Genomic DNA, 16,376 nt, shown 5'->3' with positions numbered 1-16,376 from the left:
GCTTTTATGCGCCTGTAATGGGCAGCATTTTCAAAGCCTCGCTTTGTTCAGCGGAAAGGTTGGTGCTGTTGGACAGTCTGGAGCAGGATGGATGGATGCATGGCTTGAGGAGGCTGCGATGAGAAGAAAGGAGCGTCACCGCAGAGTGCCGAAGCATATGTGATGATATGATTACTTATCAAGTAGACAGGATGAACTTAATACAACTACATATGTGGAACTGTCGCAGCTTGTAATTGAAGTGGATTCACATGGCACAGGAGATGTGAGACAGTCTCTTTTCGTCAATGGATGCTATCGCTTTATGTTTGCTTTCAACATTTAGCTTGTCGCAGATGTGCACATTTCACCTTGAAGTCCCTGATCCATTGTTGAAAAGGACACTGTGATGATCCTCTTTCACCTAGAACTACTTCATACAACAAAGAGGGTGTTTAAGATTGATTGACTGTCTTTTGTGTTGTGTCACATTTTTTGTACTTTAAATTTGTTGTTGTTTTGACTTCAAGATGGCACAGCGAGAGTGGCTGCCTTTACAGCAGGTCCTGTGTTTGTTTTTCTTCTTCCTTTCCTTTCCTCTTACTTTCATCAGTTTGCTACTGTAAAATGTACATTTTAGTAGTCTCTGTGAGACTACTAAAATCTAATCCAATCCAATCCAAAGAGATAAAAAAAATCACATTTGAAATTATATTCATATGACACACCTTGGTGTTAAACATTTAATCAAAATCCTTCCTCTCGGTCCTGTTAGCATCTGACTCATTTGACCTTGGCTCGTTACATTGTCCTCACACATTCTGCGCTGATTATATCTGTGATTCATAAATCTATTGACGCAGTGTAAAATAAAGCTTGTCATGTTAACTGCATTAAAGAGGACATGAAGGTAGCTAGTGTGAGAGAAGAAGATGCACAAAACCGGGATAGATGGAGGGCATTGATTCGCTGCGGCGACCCCTGAAGGGAAAATCCGAAAGGAAAAGAAGAAGAGATGTTAACTGCATTATGGTGCATTGGGTTAGTACGGGTGCACTCGAACAACATTCTAAAAAGTAAATGAACTCTGAAAATAAAAGAGACGTGATTTAAATGTTAATAATAACAACAATACAAAATAAAACACACCTCACATGGATTTATTGCTGTTCCCTTGGTAACAAGGAAACCTTTTGCCCTTCTAGCCTCCTGGCTTTCGTGTGGACCGAACCATTCTGTCGTTCAGAAGGGGTGGTGAAACGAAAACATTTTAAAATGTGCACATCTTTTTAATTAAATTGCCATAATATTGTCAATATTTAAATAAAAAATTACGAGTTATATGATTTAATAAACGAGAAACCATCTAAGGTGAGTTATTAACCTTTCTTAAGTATCACAGCTCTTTAGCCGAACCCTGCGTGACATCACATCGACGACTGTACAGTAAGCTGTCAAGAGCTTGTTGCTCAAAGCTGTGTCATGTCACAAAGTAATGGCCGTTGGAAAATAACCTCACCCGAGCTGTACGAGATACTTTAGCTTTCGCTCAACATATACTGGTTGTTGAGTGTTCATTTCGGCCTAACGGTTCGGTTTTATGTGTTGTTTTCCGAGCTGTGGTGTTGGGGCCGTACGTCCCCCCTCTCTTCCTCCTGCTCCCACTAACACCGCGGGCAGCGGTTCTTCCGCGGCGATGAGGTAAGCAACTCTCGCCCCTGGCTAACCGGAGTTAGCATCAAGCTAAATGCGAATACGTCGTCATTAAGAACGTGGGTGGCCGAATCCCTGCAGTGCTATTGCTAAAGACCACGTCAGAATCAGAATATTTATCGTGACTTCGAAAAAAAAACAAGCCAACGTTACAGCGAGGAAGTAAAACAAGAACATTGAAAGAATAAGGCAATGACGATGTTCAAGTTCCCCTTTGATATCGGAACAGTGACGTTGAGTCGTCTGAGTGGCATGTCGTCGTGTCAAAAATGAAAATCATTATATTGGTTCACCCTCAGCGCGTGTTTTGAACGCAATGTTATCTTTTCTAAGCAGGAGGCTGTTTTCACAAAGGTTAAATTGTGTCCAGTTTGAATGCTGTACATTAACCGGGCAGGCTAAGCAAACATTTACGGTTATCTATCAAAGGAAACGTATGTTTTCATACTAAAAAGGGCACATACTTAATGTGTCTTGTGCATACGCAAACTCTTGTGTTGTGATAATAATTACCTTTATCACAAATGCTGTTTTTAAAATGTTTACCATGGTTTTCTACTTAAATTTAATAAAGTGTACATGTATGTAAATAGATTATTTTCAGCGGCATGACATTCCATAATCTGGTCAAGGAAAGTTTTTTTATTCCAAGAGGCAGCAGTGTTTTGCAGACAGCTTTCATCATATGCATGTATCCCTTTCTTGTTTCCAATTGGTCCATTCCAGACTGGGAGGATCTTCCCCGCAGGAAAGGGGGAGGCTGGGAATGTTGGACTGAGTCGCTCCAGTTTCCCAATTGTTGAAAAGGAAATGTTTTGCCACTGAGTATTTTCTTTTTCATACATGTTCATTACCTTTTTTAAACCGTGCCTCTGAAGTTGTGTATGACTGCACTGCATAGATGCAAGGATAGGTAGGTAAAGTCATTTGCTGTTGCTCATTTCCTGACTTTTTCCTCAAAGGAATGCTCTTGTGTGCAACAGGATTTCACGATAGCTTGCGACAGTAAGCTCCTGGTCAACCAATGTGAACGAAAATCAGCGTGTTTGTCAAGCCAACTTCTCAGCATGCACTTTATGCGCTAGCTGATACATTTTTCTCCCCTCGCCTCAACATCCTGTGTGTCACATGGCTAACTAAGTGTATCCTGTTTTGTGTTTAATTAACACTGTGTGTGTGTTTAAACATCGCATTACCATGTTTGTGTTCTTTATAAATGGAATTCGCCCCTTACTGAGCAATGCAAAAACCGAAAGATGTTCGGTGTCACAATGAACATCAAAATTTCACACCAAACTTGTTCTCTGAAGGCTAGATTTACACTGTACTGAATTATCATAGATTACTCATATACATTTTTAAACATGGTTTCCAAGAACATTTTTGTGATGCACATCTGAAAACACGAAACAGTCATAACATAGAAGGCAACAATAATGCATAACACGGGTATTACATGTTTTTTGGTGTTAAATTGGTCCTTTGTGTGACATCTTCGACATTTAATAATAATAATAATACATTTCATATATAAGCGCCTTTCAAACCTCTCAAAGTCACTTTACAGTAACAGGATCGGTTTTTCTGTGGCTGAGCAGCGGCAGCCATGTGGGGTTTCACCCAACCAAGTAGCTGTAAAGGTCGCATACAACCTGACATAAACGATGCTCTTGAATTTCAGGGTCATATTTAGTAAAGCCAGTCTTCTTTCTCAGTGTCTTGCGACCAGATAAATAGTCATACAATATGCACTAGGATCAAACTTTGGGGGCCACACACCTAGAGGAAAGCATGATCCGATTGTGTGCACGGATGGTGTTGTTTTTCTTTGGGTATTTCCATAGACTCTAAAAATACCTTCGTCTACGGATGATGTTAAATCGGAACTTGAAAACTGGTAGCTATGTGGCATCCAGGTGTGATTGTTGTAACAATGATAATGCAAATGTGATCGATTTTTGGTCATTCAAATATTTGAGAGGATTTTACTCATGCTGTCGCCATATTTATGAATGAAATATAATCATGTCAAACACACACTTTATTTGAGTGCTAAATCTCCCTGTACCTCCATCAAATTCACCCAAATCGCATTACACTACTTGGATTGGATTGGATTGGATTGGATTGGATTGGCCTTTATTAGTCTCACAGTGGAGAAATTTACATTTCACAGCAGCAAGTGTGAAAGGAACTTTGGATGGAAGGTACTTGTGTCACAGATTAAAAAGGCTACCAGTAGGCATAACATTTAGTCTACTTTCAGCCACCGAATTGTCAAGGACACTGGGAGGTGGGGTGGGGCCTAAAAAACAATGTCCTTGATCCGCCGGAACGGCCGTTACGGTGCAGGTGTGGTCTACCAAATTCCCGTGTATGCTCAAGATACAACCGTTCTGATGTCTGAGCTCACATGCTCTGCCTATGAAAATAGCCCTTGGAGTTAAAAAGGGTGTGTTACGGTTCTGCCGTTTAAAAGGTGATGTGGATTTATGTCTTCGAAGATTGCAGGTTTTGCCTTCCATCATGCATTGTTACACACTTAATACACACTTTGTTCTATTGTTGCATTGCCATAACTGTTGGCCAACTCCAAAGTGAACAATCAGAACTGTGTGAATTAAATTAAAGTCCAAGATGGCGCCCGAGTAGGCAGCCGTCGGCAAGTCGGCTAGTGCTCTCACCAGCCTTGCTTTTATTTTTTGGTTTTGTCTTGTCTTTGAGTTTTCTTTTGTTACTTTGTGTTGTTGTGCGCCGTATGGACCTGATGCGGATTGTTTTTCAGCATTTCTGGCCACGAAGGAGGACGAGACTGTGCTGAGACGCTGCACCTTCTCAATCGCACAAATGGGCCAGCACTGTTTGTGATTGCAAGGAATGTCTGTCATCGCTGGACAGCTCTGCGGCGCTTGTGCTTTTTTGCGCCCTCAATGGGCAGCATTTCAACTGCCCCGCTTTGTTCCGGGGAAAGGTTGATGCTGTTAGACAATCTGTGGCTGGTTGGATGCATGGCTTGAGTAGCCCATGAAGAGAAGGAGCGTCAGTGCAGTGCGCCAATGCGTATGTGGAACTGTGGCGGCTTGGAATTGAAGCGGATTCACGTGGGACAAGAGATGTGAGACAATCTCTTTTCATCAATGGATGCTACTTAGCTTGTAGCAGACGTAGGCATTCCACTGGTTATAAGGGGGCTTTGATCCTCTCCTCTTTCATCTAGATCAGCTTCATATAAACAACAAAGAGGGGAAAAAGTTCTTAAGATTGAATGACTGTCTGTGTTGTCTTTTGTGTTGTGTCACATTTGTTGTTTTTTTTTTTTTGACGACAAGATAGCGTCGCGAGAATAGCTGCCATTACAGCAGCTCCTGTCTTTTGATTTTGCTGCTGTGAAATGTAAATTTCTCCACTGTGAGACAAATAAAGGCTCATCTCATCTCATCATCATCTTCCGTACCGCTTATTCCTCATTCGGGTCGCAGGGGATGCTGGAGCCTATCTCAGCTGTCTTTGTGAGCTGTACAGTTATTAGGACGTTGTCGTCTGTGTGAAGACACAAGTACAATTTCAAAGTTTCTCTTTAAAATTTAAATTTCAGCTTTACATATGCTACTTCTGCCCAACCAGTTGTGTGTGGTGCACTAAAACTTAACATTGAAATGCATGGTGGTATTAGTCATGCGAAAGGTAAGCACAAGCATCCCACTTATATTTCAGGAGTCAATTATTTTAGGTGTGGCATTTGTGAGAATGGTGGGTGTAATTTGAATTTGGTCAATTAAAGGAAATATGGTGAGTGTTGTTAAATAATGTTGCTGAAAATTAATGCCTGAATTGATCCGGCGGTAAAACAAGATTTATTTATTTTTTTGTGGAAAAAAAAAGTGAAGTTACTGATTAAATTTGCTGTGCGCCTGTGGTAACAAATTGAGTAACTTTTGAGCATTCGTCACAATCACTTTCTTTATCTGGGTCATGTTCTGTCCATGACAATATCTCAAAATGTGTATCCATGACGACAGCTGTTTCTGCTGCAAAAACCTTGAAATCATATGACTGCAAATAAATATGACTTATTGCACAATATTTGGTTAGTTCAGTCAAACAATCAGTTGCACTGTTAGTCAAAACAAGAAACAGCACGAACTGTAAACAGTCAAATGACAACAGTTATTTAGTTAGTTAATTATATATTGCAACATAAAGTTGTTCTGTACAGCTGTATGATTTATTCAGGAACTGTGGTCTGAGTCATGTGTATTAGGGATTTGTTAATGCAAGACAAATGAAGAACTCCATCTTAATTCACTAAAATACAATTAGGCAATCTTCCCGTTTTATCCATCTTACATCAATATTGCAGAGGTTGAAAAACATTTGGACAATGCACATTGAGGTCTGTTAACTTATCACTCCAGTAAATTTTTCAGTGGGCATGTCTGTTTTTGGCAATGTTAGACCAATAAGCAAGTAATATTTCTGTTTTTTATATCTTTCAGCTCGCCGGTATAAGTGCCTCGAAGAATTCCTCAGCTTGAACTTTCCTTTGCATCCGGAAACAGCATCTAGGAGGCTTCTACTTTTGCACATCAACAAAATAGGATCATAGTCTAAAGAAGGAACCGGTCCTGTATAATTTCCAAAGGAAAGCCAATGAGTGCTCGTATTCAACGAATGTGTGGTCTCCTAGCTCATCGACCCTCCTTCTAGCTCTAGCTCATGGCGGACTTTATCTCTTGTTTTCGGAGGGGACTGTGATCGGCCTTCCGCTTTCAGCACCGTGATTGTCTTATAATCAGAACTGTTTATGATCAAGAACCTTTGGACATGGCGTCTGGGAGAGACACAAAATGGCTGACCTTGGAAGTGTGTCGACAGTTTCAGCGAGGAAACTGTTCACGCAGTGACGAGGAATGCAAATTTGCTCATCCGCCAAAGAGCTGCCAAGTGGAAAATGGAAGGGTCATCGCCTGCTTTGACTCGCTAAAAGTAAGAAAGATCGCATTGTTCAGTTTTCAGCGCTGCAAGAGAGTCGAGGTTTTGGTGCCCATCAGCTGGTGTTTCCACTAATGGCATCTGCCTTGCCATGTGATCTCGAAATGAGGGTCTCATGACTTTCATTTGAAGCAAACATCCTGAACTGATCTCTCTTTAGATGTTAGCCCGCAGCGCTACACCCCAGGGTTAGAGTGTGAAGACACATGACACATATACATGTATTTGTCTCATGAGGCTAATACAGATGCCCATGCAAAGCATTGAAGGTGACTGCATCATTTACCTTTGTGCAGACATTTGGCATTGAAGTCACAGATTTGCACAATTCAACGACTCCCCTTTGCACTGAAATGCTCATTTCACAACTGGATTCTCTCATGTATTGGCCATAGAGAAAAGACCAGACACCAGTCGGGTAGAACAAGACTCAAACTAACCGGTTTTACATCACATTTTGCATTTCAAAATTCACGTTTTACATGTGGGAACTAGCTGCCACGTCATCGCAATGAGCACACTTATGACACCACTGCGGTTGTGGGGGCGTGTGTTGACAATCACTGATGGTCGATTCTGAGCGTGGAATCTTGCTGAGAAACCTGCATTCAGAGGGGAAAATTGAATTAAAAGCACCCTATTGTACATACATCCATTGTCGTTCTCTGAATGCAGGGCAGATGCTCAAGAGAGAACTGCAAGTACCTCCATCCGCCCTCACACTTAAAGACACAGCTGGAAATAAACGGTCGCAACAATCTCATCCAGCAGAAGACAGCAGCTGCAGTGCTCGCACAGCAGATGCAGATCATGATCCCTACAGCCAGTCTGCAGTCTGTCGTGAGTCCCCCACACTGAACAAGAGTAATGCCAGGTTTCAACCTATTCTTGGTTCTATTACCTCACAGCCTTCATTTCCTGCGACACAGGGTCTTGGCAACAACTCGGGTCTCGGCTATGGTTCCTACTTGACGCCCCTAAGCCACGGGATCGGCCTTCTTCCCACAGACATCCTCCCCACCAGTCAGGTTCTTGTTTCAGGGAGCCCGCCTGTCACGGTCCAGAGCTCGCCCTCTTCTTCCTCTTCTTCACCCTCCCAGAAACTCCAGCGTACTGACAAACTGGAGGTACCGTTGAGCCAGTACAAACAGTTATACAGTATATGTGACAGCGGGACCTAGTTTAAGTTGGCCATCTATGCAGTTTGTCATTTGTTTAGCAATAGCTCATGGAATGGTGAGTTTAGTCATGTATTTCAATGTAATTTTATAGAAATTCCAAGGCATTTGAGAAGCAGAACACATTGCACCATAACATACTGAACGGATTAAAAAACAGGTACATATCATGCGTTTTTTTTCATGTTCCTCATTTCCCCTGTTTTTCTTGGAAAACACGGGTTGAATGACATGTCCGAACTTGTTGTTGACCACACACATTTTCGCTCATCTTGAACATCTAACTTTTCCACATTTCCCAAGGAAAAGAGACATTCCAATTCTGATCCATTGTCGCCGTGTGACTGATTGCAGGTATGTCGTGAGTTCCAACGAGGGACATGTGCTCGAGGAGAGACAGACTGCCGTTTCGCCCACCCCAGCGACAGCCCGATGATTGACACCGTCGACAACACCGTCACCGTTTGCATGGACTACATCAAGAGCCGCTGCAGCCGCGACAAGTGCAAGTATTTTCACCCGCCTGCACACTTGCAGGCCAAAATTAAATCTGGTCAACATCAGACAGCCATGGCGGCCCAGGCTACAGCTGCAGCCGTGGTAAGATACCATGTCCCTCCTTCAATATCAATGAGCTCATTGAATTCATGCTTATGTGAAAATACTGTACTTCAAACTATATAACATGTTCAGTATCAACTTTATTTAGCTGTGAAATGAATTCAGAATGTAAATCATAGCTTAACCAAAATGTGGTATTTATTTGTGCTATAGATGTTGTCCATAGACCATCTGTGTTGTTTAAAATGTAAACCATCGTATTTGTTTCTCCTTTTCACTTATGTTCTACTTTACTGCATGGCTCTCAGTATTTACAGTCGGGGGAATTTTAGCTTCCTATCATACTGTGTACCAAACAAATTTGAGATAGCTGCTGTCACACTTAAACTGCAAATGCCTTTCATTTTGGTTGTCTGATAACACAGCTACATCGAGAGGCTATTTTATGTCATGATGATTTAAACCAGCGTTTTTTGCTAAACTTGCCTTTTATTTTCAATGACATGTTGTATTATGCATTGTAAGCAAGGGAGTGTAACTAAATTCAACCACAGGGCAAAGTAACAATTGAATTAAATTATTTTTTCAATTGTTTCAAAAGTGAGGCCTAACTTTTCTTGAAACAGATTCATATCAATCGGTATCGACAGATTACAGGTTCTTGTTCAGAAATAGAAACACATCATCATGAGATTAGTCCAATGATTAGGATGAAGACATGGTAATGACACGAGCCAGCAGACTAACTTCAATAGCTGGATGAACTAGCTATTCACCCACCCCACCATTCATTGTGATGGATTGCAATCGAGGGAAGGAAACATATTATCGCCCTCGCTCACTGAATGTTTTGAACGCCTGTTTCTGTTCGAGTGTCAGTTGTCCGTGTTATTCTTCAGGCCTCAAACTAGTTTAGACTAAATCAACAGTGCCCTGTTGGTTTCAGCCAGACACACACTCCATTTTGCCTCAGCTGCTTTTAGACAAAATGAATAGATGTGTGATTTTGCTAAATTACCAATCAATTGATGGACTAATCAGTTTTTATGCCCGTCCCGAATGCATCGCTCCCATAAACACATGCTGGTTTACTCCTTGTAGCCATATTTTAACCTCTTCTATTATTAGCGTTTAACTAAGACTGCAACAGTATTGATTCTGCAATGATGGATCTCGTAGAATTGTAAATCATCTGTATTCTAAATGGCACACGCCGACCGTCAGGTGTTTATCATTAGACAGTGAGTGGTTACTGTGCATGCAAACTGTTTTATGTGGTATACTACATTCAGCTTATTTTTGTTTTCCCCCTTCTCATCTATGCACAACGCTGTCCCCCATGATGCACCTCTGCTTGCTGTATGTTAATACGCTTGACCCCCCCATTGGCCCACTGCCATCATGTGCTCGCTGTCTGCTCTTAAAAGACTCAGTCGACTGCCAAAGCAATGAAGCGACCCCTCGAGGCAACTGTAGACCTGGTATTTTCACCTTTTGCTTTGCATGTAGCCAGTAAATGATAACATGTCGTTTCGTCACTGTGAGTTTTCTGGAATCTCATTTGTGTCAATCTCAATAGATTTAATGTGATATATTATTTGCATTTTTATTTGTATCCTGAAACCATGAGTGCATGCGGTGTAATTAACAGCTACATTTTTATGTTATAGTTATGGCTTACTTATTTATGTATATTTTATTGACTACAAAATAATAAAGCATCTGGGCCTGAATGAATGGTGGTGTGTGTGCTTTTCAGGGCTTCCCCCACAGCATCCTGCAACCGCTACCAAAGAGGGCAGCTCTGGAGAAGAGCAACTGGGCCAGCTCGCTGCTCAGCCCCAGTTTGTTGCACTACCAGCAAGCTCTGGCCAGCACACAGCTGCAGCAGGCCACGGCTGCATTCTACCCTGCAGGTATGCAATAATTCACTCAACAGGGTTTTCCCGAAGGAAATCTGCAAGCAGGCATTAGTTAAACTTCGAGGTTTAACAATACCATGCGATATGTTAACATTCATAGCTTTTGGTGCACAAAGGAGCTTCAATTTAGATCAACGGTGCCTTTGCAAGGATTATGATAAGGAAAAATTGTGATGCATATGGCTATGTTTGACCAAAGGATTGACAATATCAACAGTTTATGAGGACCCAAGTACAGGTATGAGAGCTCAGCAGGTTATGATACATACATACATACATACATACATACATACATACATACATACATACATACATACATACATACATACATACATACATACATACATACATACATATTGATTTATATAGCGCTTTCACAACAGCTGAAGCTGGAACAAAGCACTAACATACAGAGATATTTATTGTCACATGTGGATATTGTTGTGGCTGGAGGAAAAGGCTCCTAATTCAGAGAGGGTCAGAGGAATCCAGGTGCTGGGTCAAGACAGGCAGGAAACATATCTAAAGGAGGAGGGCCGGGAAGAGCCCAAGTCAGGCAGGCGGGGAGGGAACAGAGTGCAGAACAGGGCACTGTAAGTATGGCAAAAAGTAGATGTAAATTTCTTAAATGGCCAGACGGAGAAAACTTCATGAAACATATTGACACTCTGCTGTTGTGGTGGAGTCCAAGACAAGTATAAGAACAGGCCGCTATTGATTATGTGGATTCAGATTGATTGGGGTGGGCTCCAATATGTCTCGGTCCAAACCTGCAAGAACAAAATAATCAAAGAGCTGCTTTATACATTCTGAGAGGTCTTTCACTTATGTCACCGCACCTCGCTGGACGCTCAATGTCATTGAGGTGAAACAACATGACTTTGTTGCTTCCTCACTAATAAACATAATCACCCGAGACTGCTTTTCACACTGCCTTTCAGCAACCATGAGCAACCTAGATAAGGCTGCTACCTAGCAACATTGCAGTTGACATGACAACCGCTGACTTGACCACCCGACTGTCATTTCTCATGTTTTCTTTTCATAAGCAGTCTCAGCTTGTAACATTTGACAAAAAGAACAAGCAGATAGTTTATTAAAATTCCATCTCTTTCCCTTGTATGTAAACAGGGTCTGTTTTGTGTATGACTCCTGCGAACAGCATAGGTAAGTAGCTCAGGTGAAGCTCACTCAAATCCTAGAACATAAAATCACATTGACAATACCCAATTTTATAAGAATAATACATTTCATTTATAAGCGCCTTTCAAAACTCTCAAGGACACATTTTAATGTAATGTTGTCTTTGCACGCCAGCCTATATGTTATATGGCATTAATATTTTATTGGGTATTACCTCAGCTTTTAGAAGTACAATTTATGAATAAGCAATAATATTGCGGTAGGACAAAACGGAAAACATTTTGAAAAGTGTTCTTTCCAGTGACACTTGTCAGCCACGAAACACTCCCATTTGATATGTTTAATGCCAAATGCTTTTTGTGAATGCTGCTTTACAATAATAATAATAATAATAATAATAATACATTTTATTTCAAGTGCCTTTCAAAGCTCACAAGGACACTTTACAGTCACAAACAAGCATAGATACAATAATAAATGCTTTAACAATTGTGTTTGTAAATCTGGGTGCTATGGTTTATATAACTTATTGAGAAAACAAATATTTTAATTTCGATTAATATCCGAATATAGAAGCATCTGATGCACAGCCTATTTTATGATTCTTAGTGTGATAGCTTAAGCTAATGCAAAGGCCATATTCACCATCTCAGGAAACCATTTATCAAAAATAGAAATTAACAAAGAAAACATGTTTCATGAACCAAATGAGTTTCAGTTGTCTAATTCACATACTAAAATAGATGACTTTCTAGGACAATCTAATTTGTGTGATGCATATAAATTGACATTTTAATTGATTCGTTTTATGGGTGTGCACTTCATGGCTGATGAGTGTCTGCACAAGATTTTACAAGAAGTGTTAGTTGTTCATGTATTTATGACTATTTTTAATAGTAATAAAAGCTTTGGTAATATTTAGTGGTGCTGCTGTACTTGTTGCTTCTCAGATGTCGAATAAAAGTCCTAATTGTCCTCACATCAGCCCTTTCTTTATATTCTCCCCTCTGCCTCGCTCTGCTGTGTAATCTCATGCCAGCTGCAGCTCTAACCCAGTGACACCTTGCTGCTAACGTCATTTCGTATTTGCCTGGCAAAAAAAAAATAAGACTGACATATGTCGCTGTGGTTACCATAATGCTCCACCTGCCTTTTCATTGCTTCCATGGTTCCCCCTTCCTGAGCCAGTCCCCATGATGTACAGTGCTACGCCTGCTAGTGTCTCTGCAGCAACTTCTCCCGCCACAAGTGTTCCCTACGCAGCAACAGCACCAGCCAATCAGGTTTGCTCCTTTTTTTGTGTGTTTTTTTTTTTCTTTTTTTGTTTCCTTTCAAGGCTTTTAGTCAACACAACCTTGGGCTCTTTACATTAAAGGAGCTGCTTTGGGTCCCTGCTTGCATCGTCTGTCATTGAGCTTCATGTTGCCCGTTGATCAGCTACTTCTTCAAGGACAGGCAATGCTTGTAGACATCTGCAAACACTTGTGTGTGTCAATTGTCACACTCCTATTTGCTTTTCACACCGTCTTTCACATTACCACGATTGCCGGATTCACCAAATGTTCTGGGTTGTGAGGATATGGAGGTGAACCTCTTATTTTGAAACCCCCCCCCCCCCCCCCAAAAAAAAAAAAAAAAAAAAAAAAAAACATTTTTTGGGGGTGGAAACTCAGAAGTGGAGTTGTCCCGATCCAATCACTTGGTTGGAAATTGTGGACGATCACATAGTTTTCAACTAGATCAGATTTTTCTTCTCAATGTTTAAAGGTCCCAGAGCGACAAAATAATCAAATATATTGTCAAGCACAACAGCAGCCATGCACAGTGCTCTCTGTTGTGGGTGGTGCCTCCCAGAAAGTCTGCCCAGAGTTTGTTCACCTGAGGAAGAAAGAAATTGCCACAAGATTTTGTGCTCATCTGCAGCTTGTTAAGAAGAAAATAAACATGAAAAACTGTAGACAATTTTCTTACACGAACAATAGGGCAATACCAAAAAATAATGCAAACTTAATGTGCAATGCCTTATTTATTTAATATACTGGATAGTGCAGCTAAACAGCCCGCTCCACAGCATTGTCAAAAGTTGAAAGATCGACTAGTTAAAAAATCATGACACATTCAAACACCATAACTTCAAATAATAGAACAAGTGTTAATATTTTTAACCATAAAACTAGTTCCCCGCTGGTTCCATTTGATGAGATGATTAATCTACTATTTAGGTTCGTGAGCGCAGTTTAGCACTCTCCTTCCGACTGTGCATCTGCTTTGAATTACACCTTTTTAATGACGTTTATGTGACGTACAGAAAGCATATTCTTAATGATTCACACAATCAATGACTCAATGATTCAAAAATTTCACATCCTCTCAAATATAAAGATCACTCAATCAATGTTGCAGCTGACAATTCATTCATTCATCCAATTCATTTTAATACATTGCTACGATCTGATCGGAGTCTAATCAATACTCAATACCAAGTGGCACAACTTGGACTATGTTGCAGAAAAATGGGAGTCAAAGCATCTCCGCTTACCTAGTGACTTTGACATGGTTTGACAATGATACATTTGACCCCAAGCTCTTCAATGTCCATAAAATTTAATGGGTATTTAAGAGCACTTTGACATCGTTTTCATGTTTCTATCTTTCTAAAATAGATCATTCTCAAGTAGACTCCGGAACCAGTCTGACTCAGTGCCACAAAGATCCGGAACAGCCCATCTGTACATACACTGTTCACTGCGTACGACACCTGCAGGAAGCCACATGCTGATCAAGCAGCGCAAGTGGAGTACATGACCACATCGAGTACGGTATTGTATTAAGGTCACACGAGACCCTTCAAACATGCATTTGCCAATGTAAAGCATCTGCATTGTTTTTTTCCATTGAAACAGCTGGGGGGAAGTAACATAATGGTAGTCAGAACCATATGAACAGCAATGTACTGGATGATACTCAAAGAATAGCTGAAATTTATATGATGTAAATAGTCACGTCGGAAATGTGGTCATCATGGTAGTGCCCATCGTAAAGGGGTAACAACCATATTAGAGATTGTTCACTTTTTGAATGTGTCATTTCTTTGTCATGATTGTTTGACCTTGTGCCAGATTGAATTGCTTTATTAGCAGGTAGTAAAAAGCACTTATTTTAAATTATATCAATATAAAAATGGCCCTCAGTATATATACAGGCTTTTATCCCCAGTGAGCAGTGCTCCTCCACCTGGTGTGCCTTTGCATTGCATTAAAAGTCTGTTTGCCACAGTCGACCTACTTGAGTGTGGTGTGCTCTTTAAGGGCATGGATGAATTTTCCCCTCGAAAGCTAATATTTAAATGATGGGTCCGAATGATAGGCATTTTACATAACCGTAAAGAGTTTATTTAGTGTATAGTCAAACAGAAATGTAATCCTGCAAGGACTGAACTATTATTGTAACTGTTAAGTCTTGAAAGTTACAAGTGCCTAAAGAGTTGTCATATTTAAGGGGCTTCGAACGACATTGTCCTTTATTGAAAAAAAAAATCTGATATACAAAGTTGTGAACATGTCTTAAAAATGCTTTGTGAAGACTTACGAATATTTATGTACCCTCATTATCATTAATAATTCACTCTTTATTTTCTTTCATATTTATGATGACTGTAGTTCTCCTTTGCCCACACAGCAGATTTTTTTGAGTAGTTGAATGTGCAGATGATTAGAAAAAAAATTAACGAAGGATGTTCATTATCGTTTCTGAAGATAGAATGGAAGGCATTTTGTTTAATATGTCGATTGTTACTTTTATTCTTCAATTTCATAATCTTTTAAAATGTTCACTTGGGATGGGCATGTGGTTGTATTTTTTTAATTGACCATCGATATTAATTCGCATTGTTTACCATTGTAAATTTCTCTTTCCGTGCCAACTTCAAATTGGGCATTGGACAGTGTGAGGCTTGATCTGTTTTTTTTTTAATTGGTTAACATTTGGAACCAGTCCGCTGTTATGGAGCGCAAAGCAAGCCTCGTGTTGTTGTCAACACCGAAAGCTAGTTTAGCACGACATTCAACGACACAGAAAAGAGCAGGAAGCGACATGGGGACATGTTTCATCACATTATGAGAACAGCAGTTTTTGGCAAATTTCAAGTCTCCCATATGTATTTTTAACACTGATATAAAAATTGGCTTGACTTTATTTCCCCAAGCATGTTGGGTTTGTGAGATTGGCACTTAGTGTTTTTAACTTTAACCGGATTTTACTATACTTCTTAACCATATGTAAATATCCCCCCCCCCCCCCCCCAAAAAAAAAAAAAAAAAAACTGTTGCTGAACCAAACCCTTAAATTCATAATGATTTCATATATTTTCAAAAAATACATGCTGTCAAATAATTATTATGGAAAACAGGGCCAGCACAAAAAAAATCATCTTAAAGATTTGACTTGTCTCTCTGATTGAAAGATTAGAAAAAATGTTGACCAGTTTTATATGCTGACAGGTTAAAAACAACTACATTTGCATGCAGCCCGAGAAGTCTATTGCTTAAAGACATGATGAATTCATCCGTCAATTTCATGAAATTCTTGAGCATGAATTACTCAATGAATATGCCCATCCTAAGTTTTTTTTCTGAGCATGACTATGTTTGATTAATTCAGATAATCTATGAATTGTTATATTATTTCCTCTTTGTGATGTCATCTTTATTTAAATACTTTAGACTTATATGCTCTTACATGTAACGTTAACCGAGAACATGCCAGAATTTAGTCCGGACTTGTCCGTGAATGTAACTTCTTATAAGCTGATGTTCGTTGAGATTCTTCATATAATTAAACAAAGAAAAATGTAGGAAGTGATATTATTTGCTTTTGACAAGTTGGCGTT

The 16,376-nt window shown here is 40.0% G+C and overlaps 1 protein-coding gene across 5 annotated transcripts; it reads left to right on the top strand.

The window, feature by feature from the left end:
* The first annotated feature begins 1,420 nt into the window (after positions 1 to 1,420).
* On the top strand, positions 1,421 to 15,781 carry LOC148894796 (muscleblind-like protein 2a). 5 transcript variants are annotated; one of them, XM_089002367.1, is made up of 10 exons: positions 1,421 to 1,680; positions 6,189 to 6,678; positions 7,360 to 7,524; positions 7,614 to 7,811; positions 8,217 to 8,462; positions 9,851 to 9,904; positions 10,183 to 10,339; positions 11,477 to 11,512; positions 12,677 to 12,771; positions 14,152 to 15,781. In XM_089002367.1, exons 2-10 carry the CDS (start codon positions 6,517 to 6,519, stop codon positions 14,164 to 14,166), a joined length of 1,128 nt encoding a protein of 375 aa, XP_088858493.1. In that variant the 5' UTR covers positions 1,421 to 1,680; positions 6,189 to 6,516; the 3' UTR covers positions 14,167 to 15,781. The 5 variants fall into 5 exon arrangements, with proteins under 5 accessions (XP_088858493.1, XP_088858497.1, XP_088858491.1 ...); XM_089002371.1 differs by lacking the exon at positions 9,851 to 9,904; XM_089002365.1 differs by lacking the exon at positions 12,677 to 12,771.
* The last annotated feature ends 595 nt before the right edge of the window (positions 15,782 to 16,376 follow it).

The sequence above is a fragment of the Hippocampus bargibanti genome, linkage group LG08 (genome assembly GCF_051943395.1).
Source record: "Hippocampus bargibanti isolate YZ-2025 linkage group LG08, ASM5194339v1, whole genome shotgun sequence".
In the NCBI taxonomy this organism is placed as follows: Eukaryota; Metazoa; Chordata; class Actinopteri; order Syngnathiformes; family Syngnathidae; genus Hippocampus; species Hippocampus bargibanti.
This window is presented reverse-complemented; position numbering and strand designations above follow the sequence as displayed.

What these genes read in the sequence shown, in the direction of transcription:
- LOC148894796 (XM_089002365.1), top strand. Translation starts at nt 6,517, where the DNA reads ATGGCGTCTGGGAGAGACACAAAATGGCTGACCTTGGAAGTGTGTCGA. An exon ending in TCGAGGCAACTGTAGACCTG is followed by an intron (nt 9,905 to 10,182) that starts GTATTTTCACCT and finishes TGTGCTTTTCAG; the next exon opens with GGCTTCCCCCACAGCATCCT. An exon ending in GACTCCTGCGAACAGCATAG is followed by an intron (nt 11,513 to 14,151) that starts GTAAGTAGCTCA and finishes TTTCTAAAATAG; the next exon opens with ATCATTCTCAAGTAGACTCC.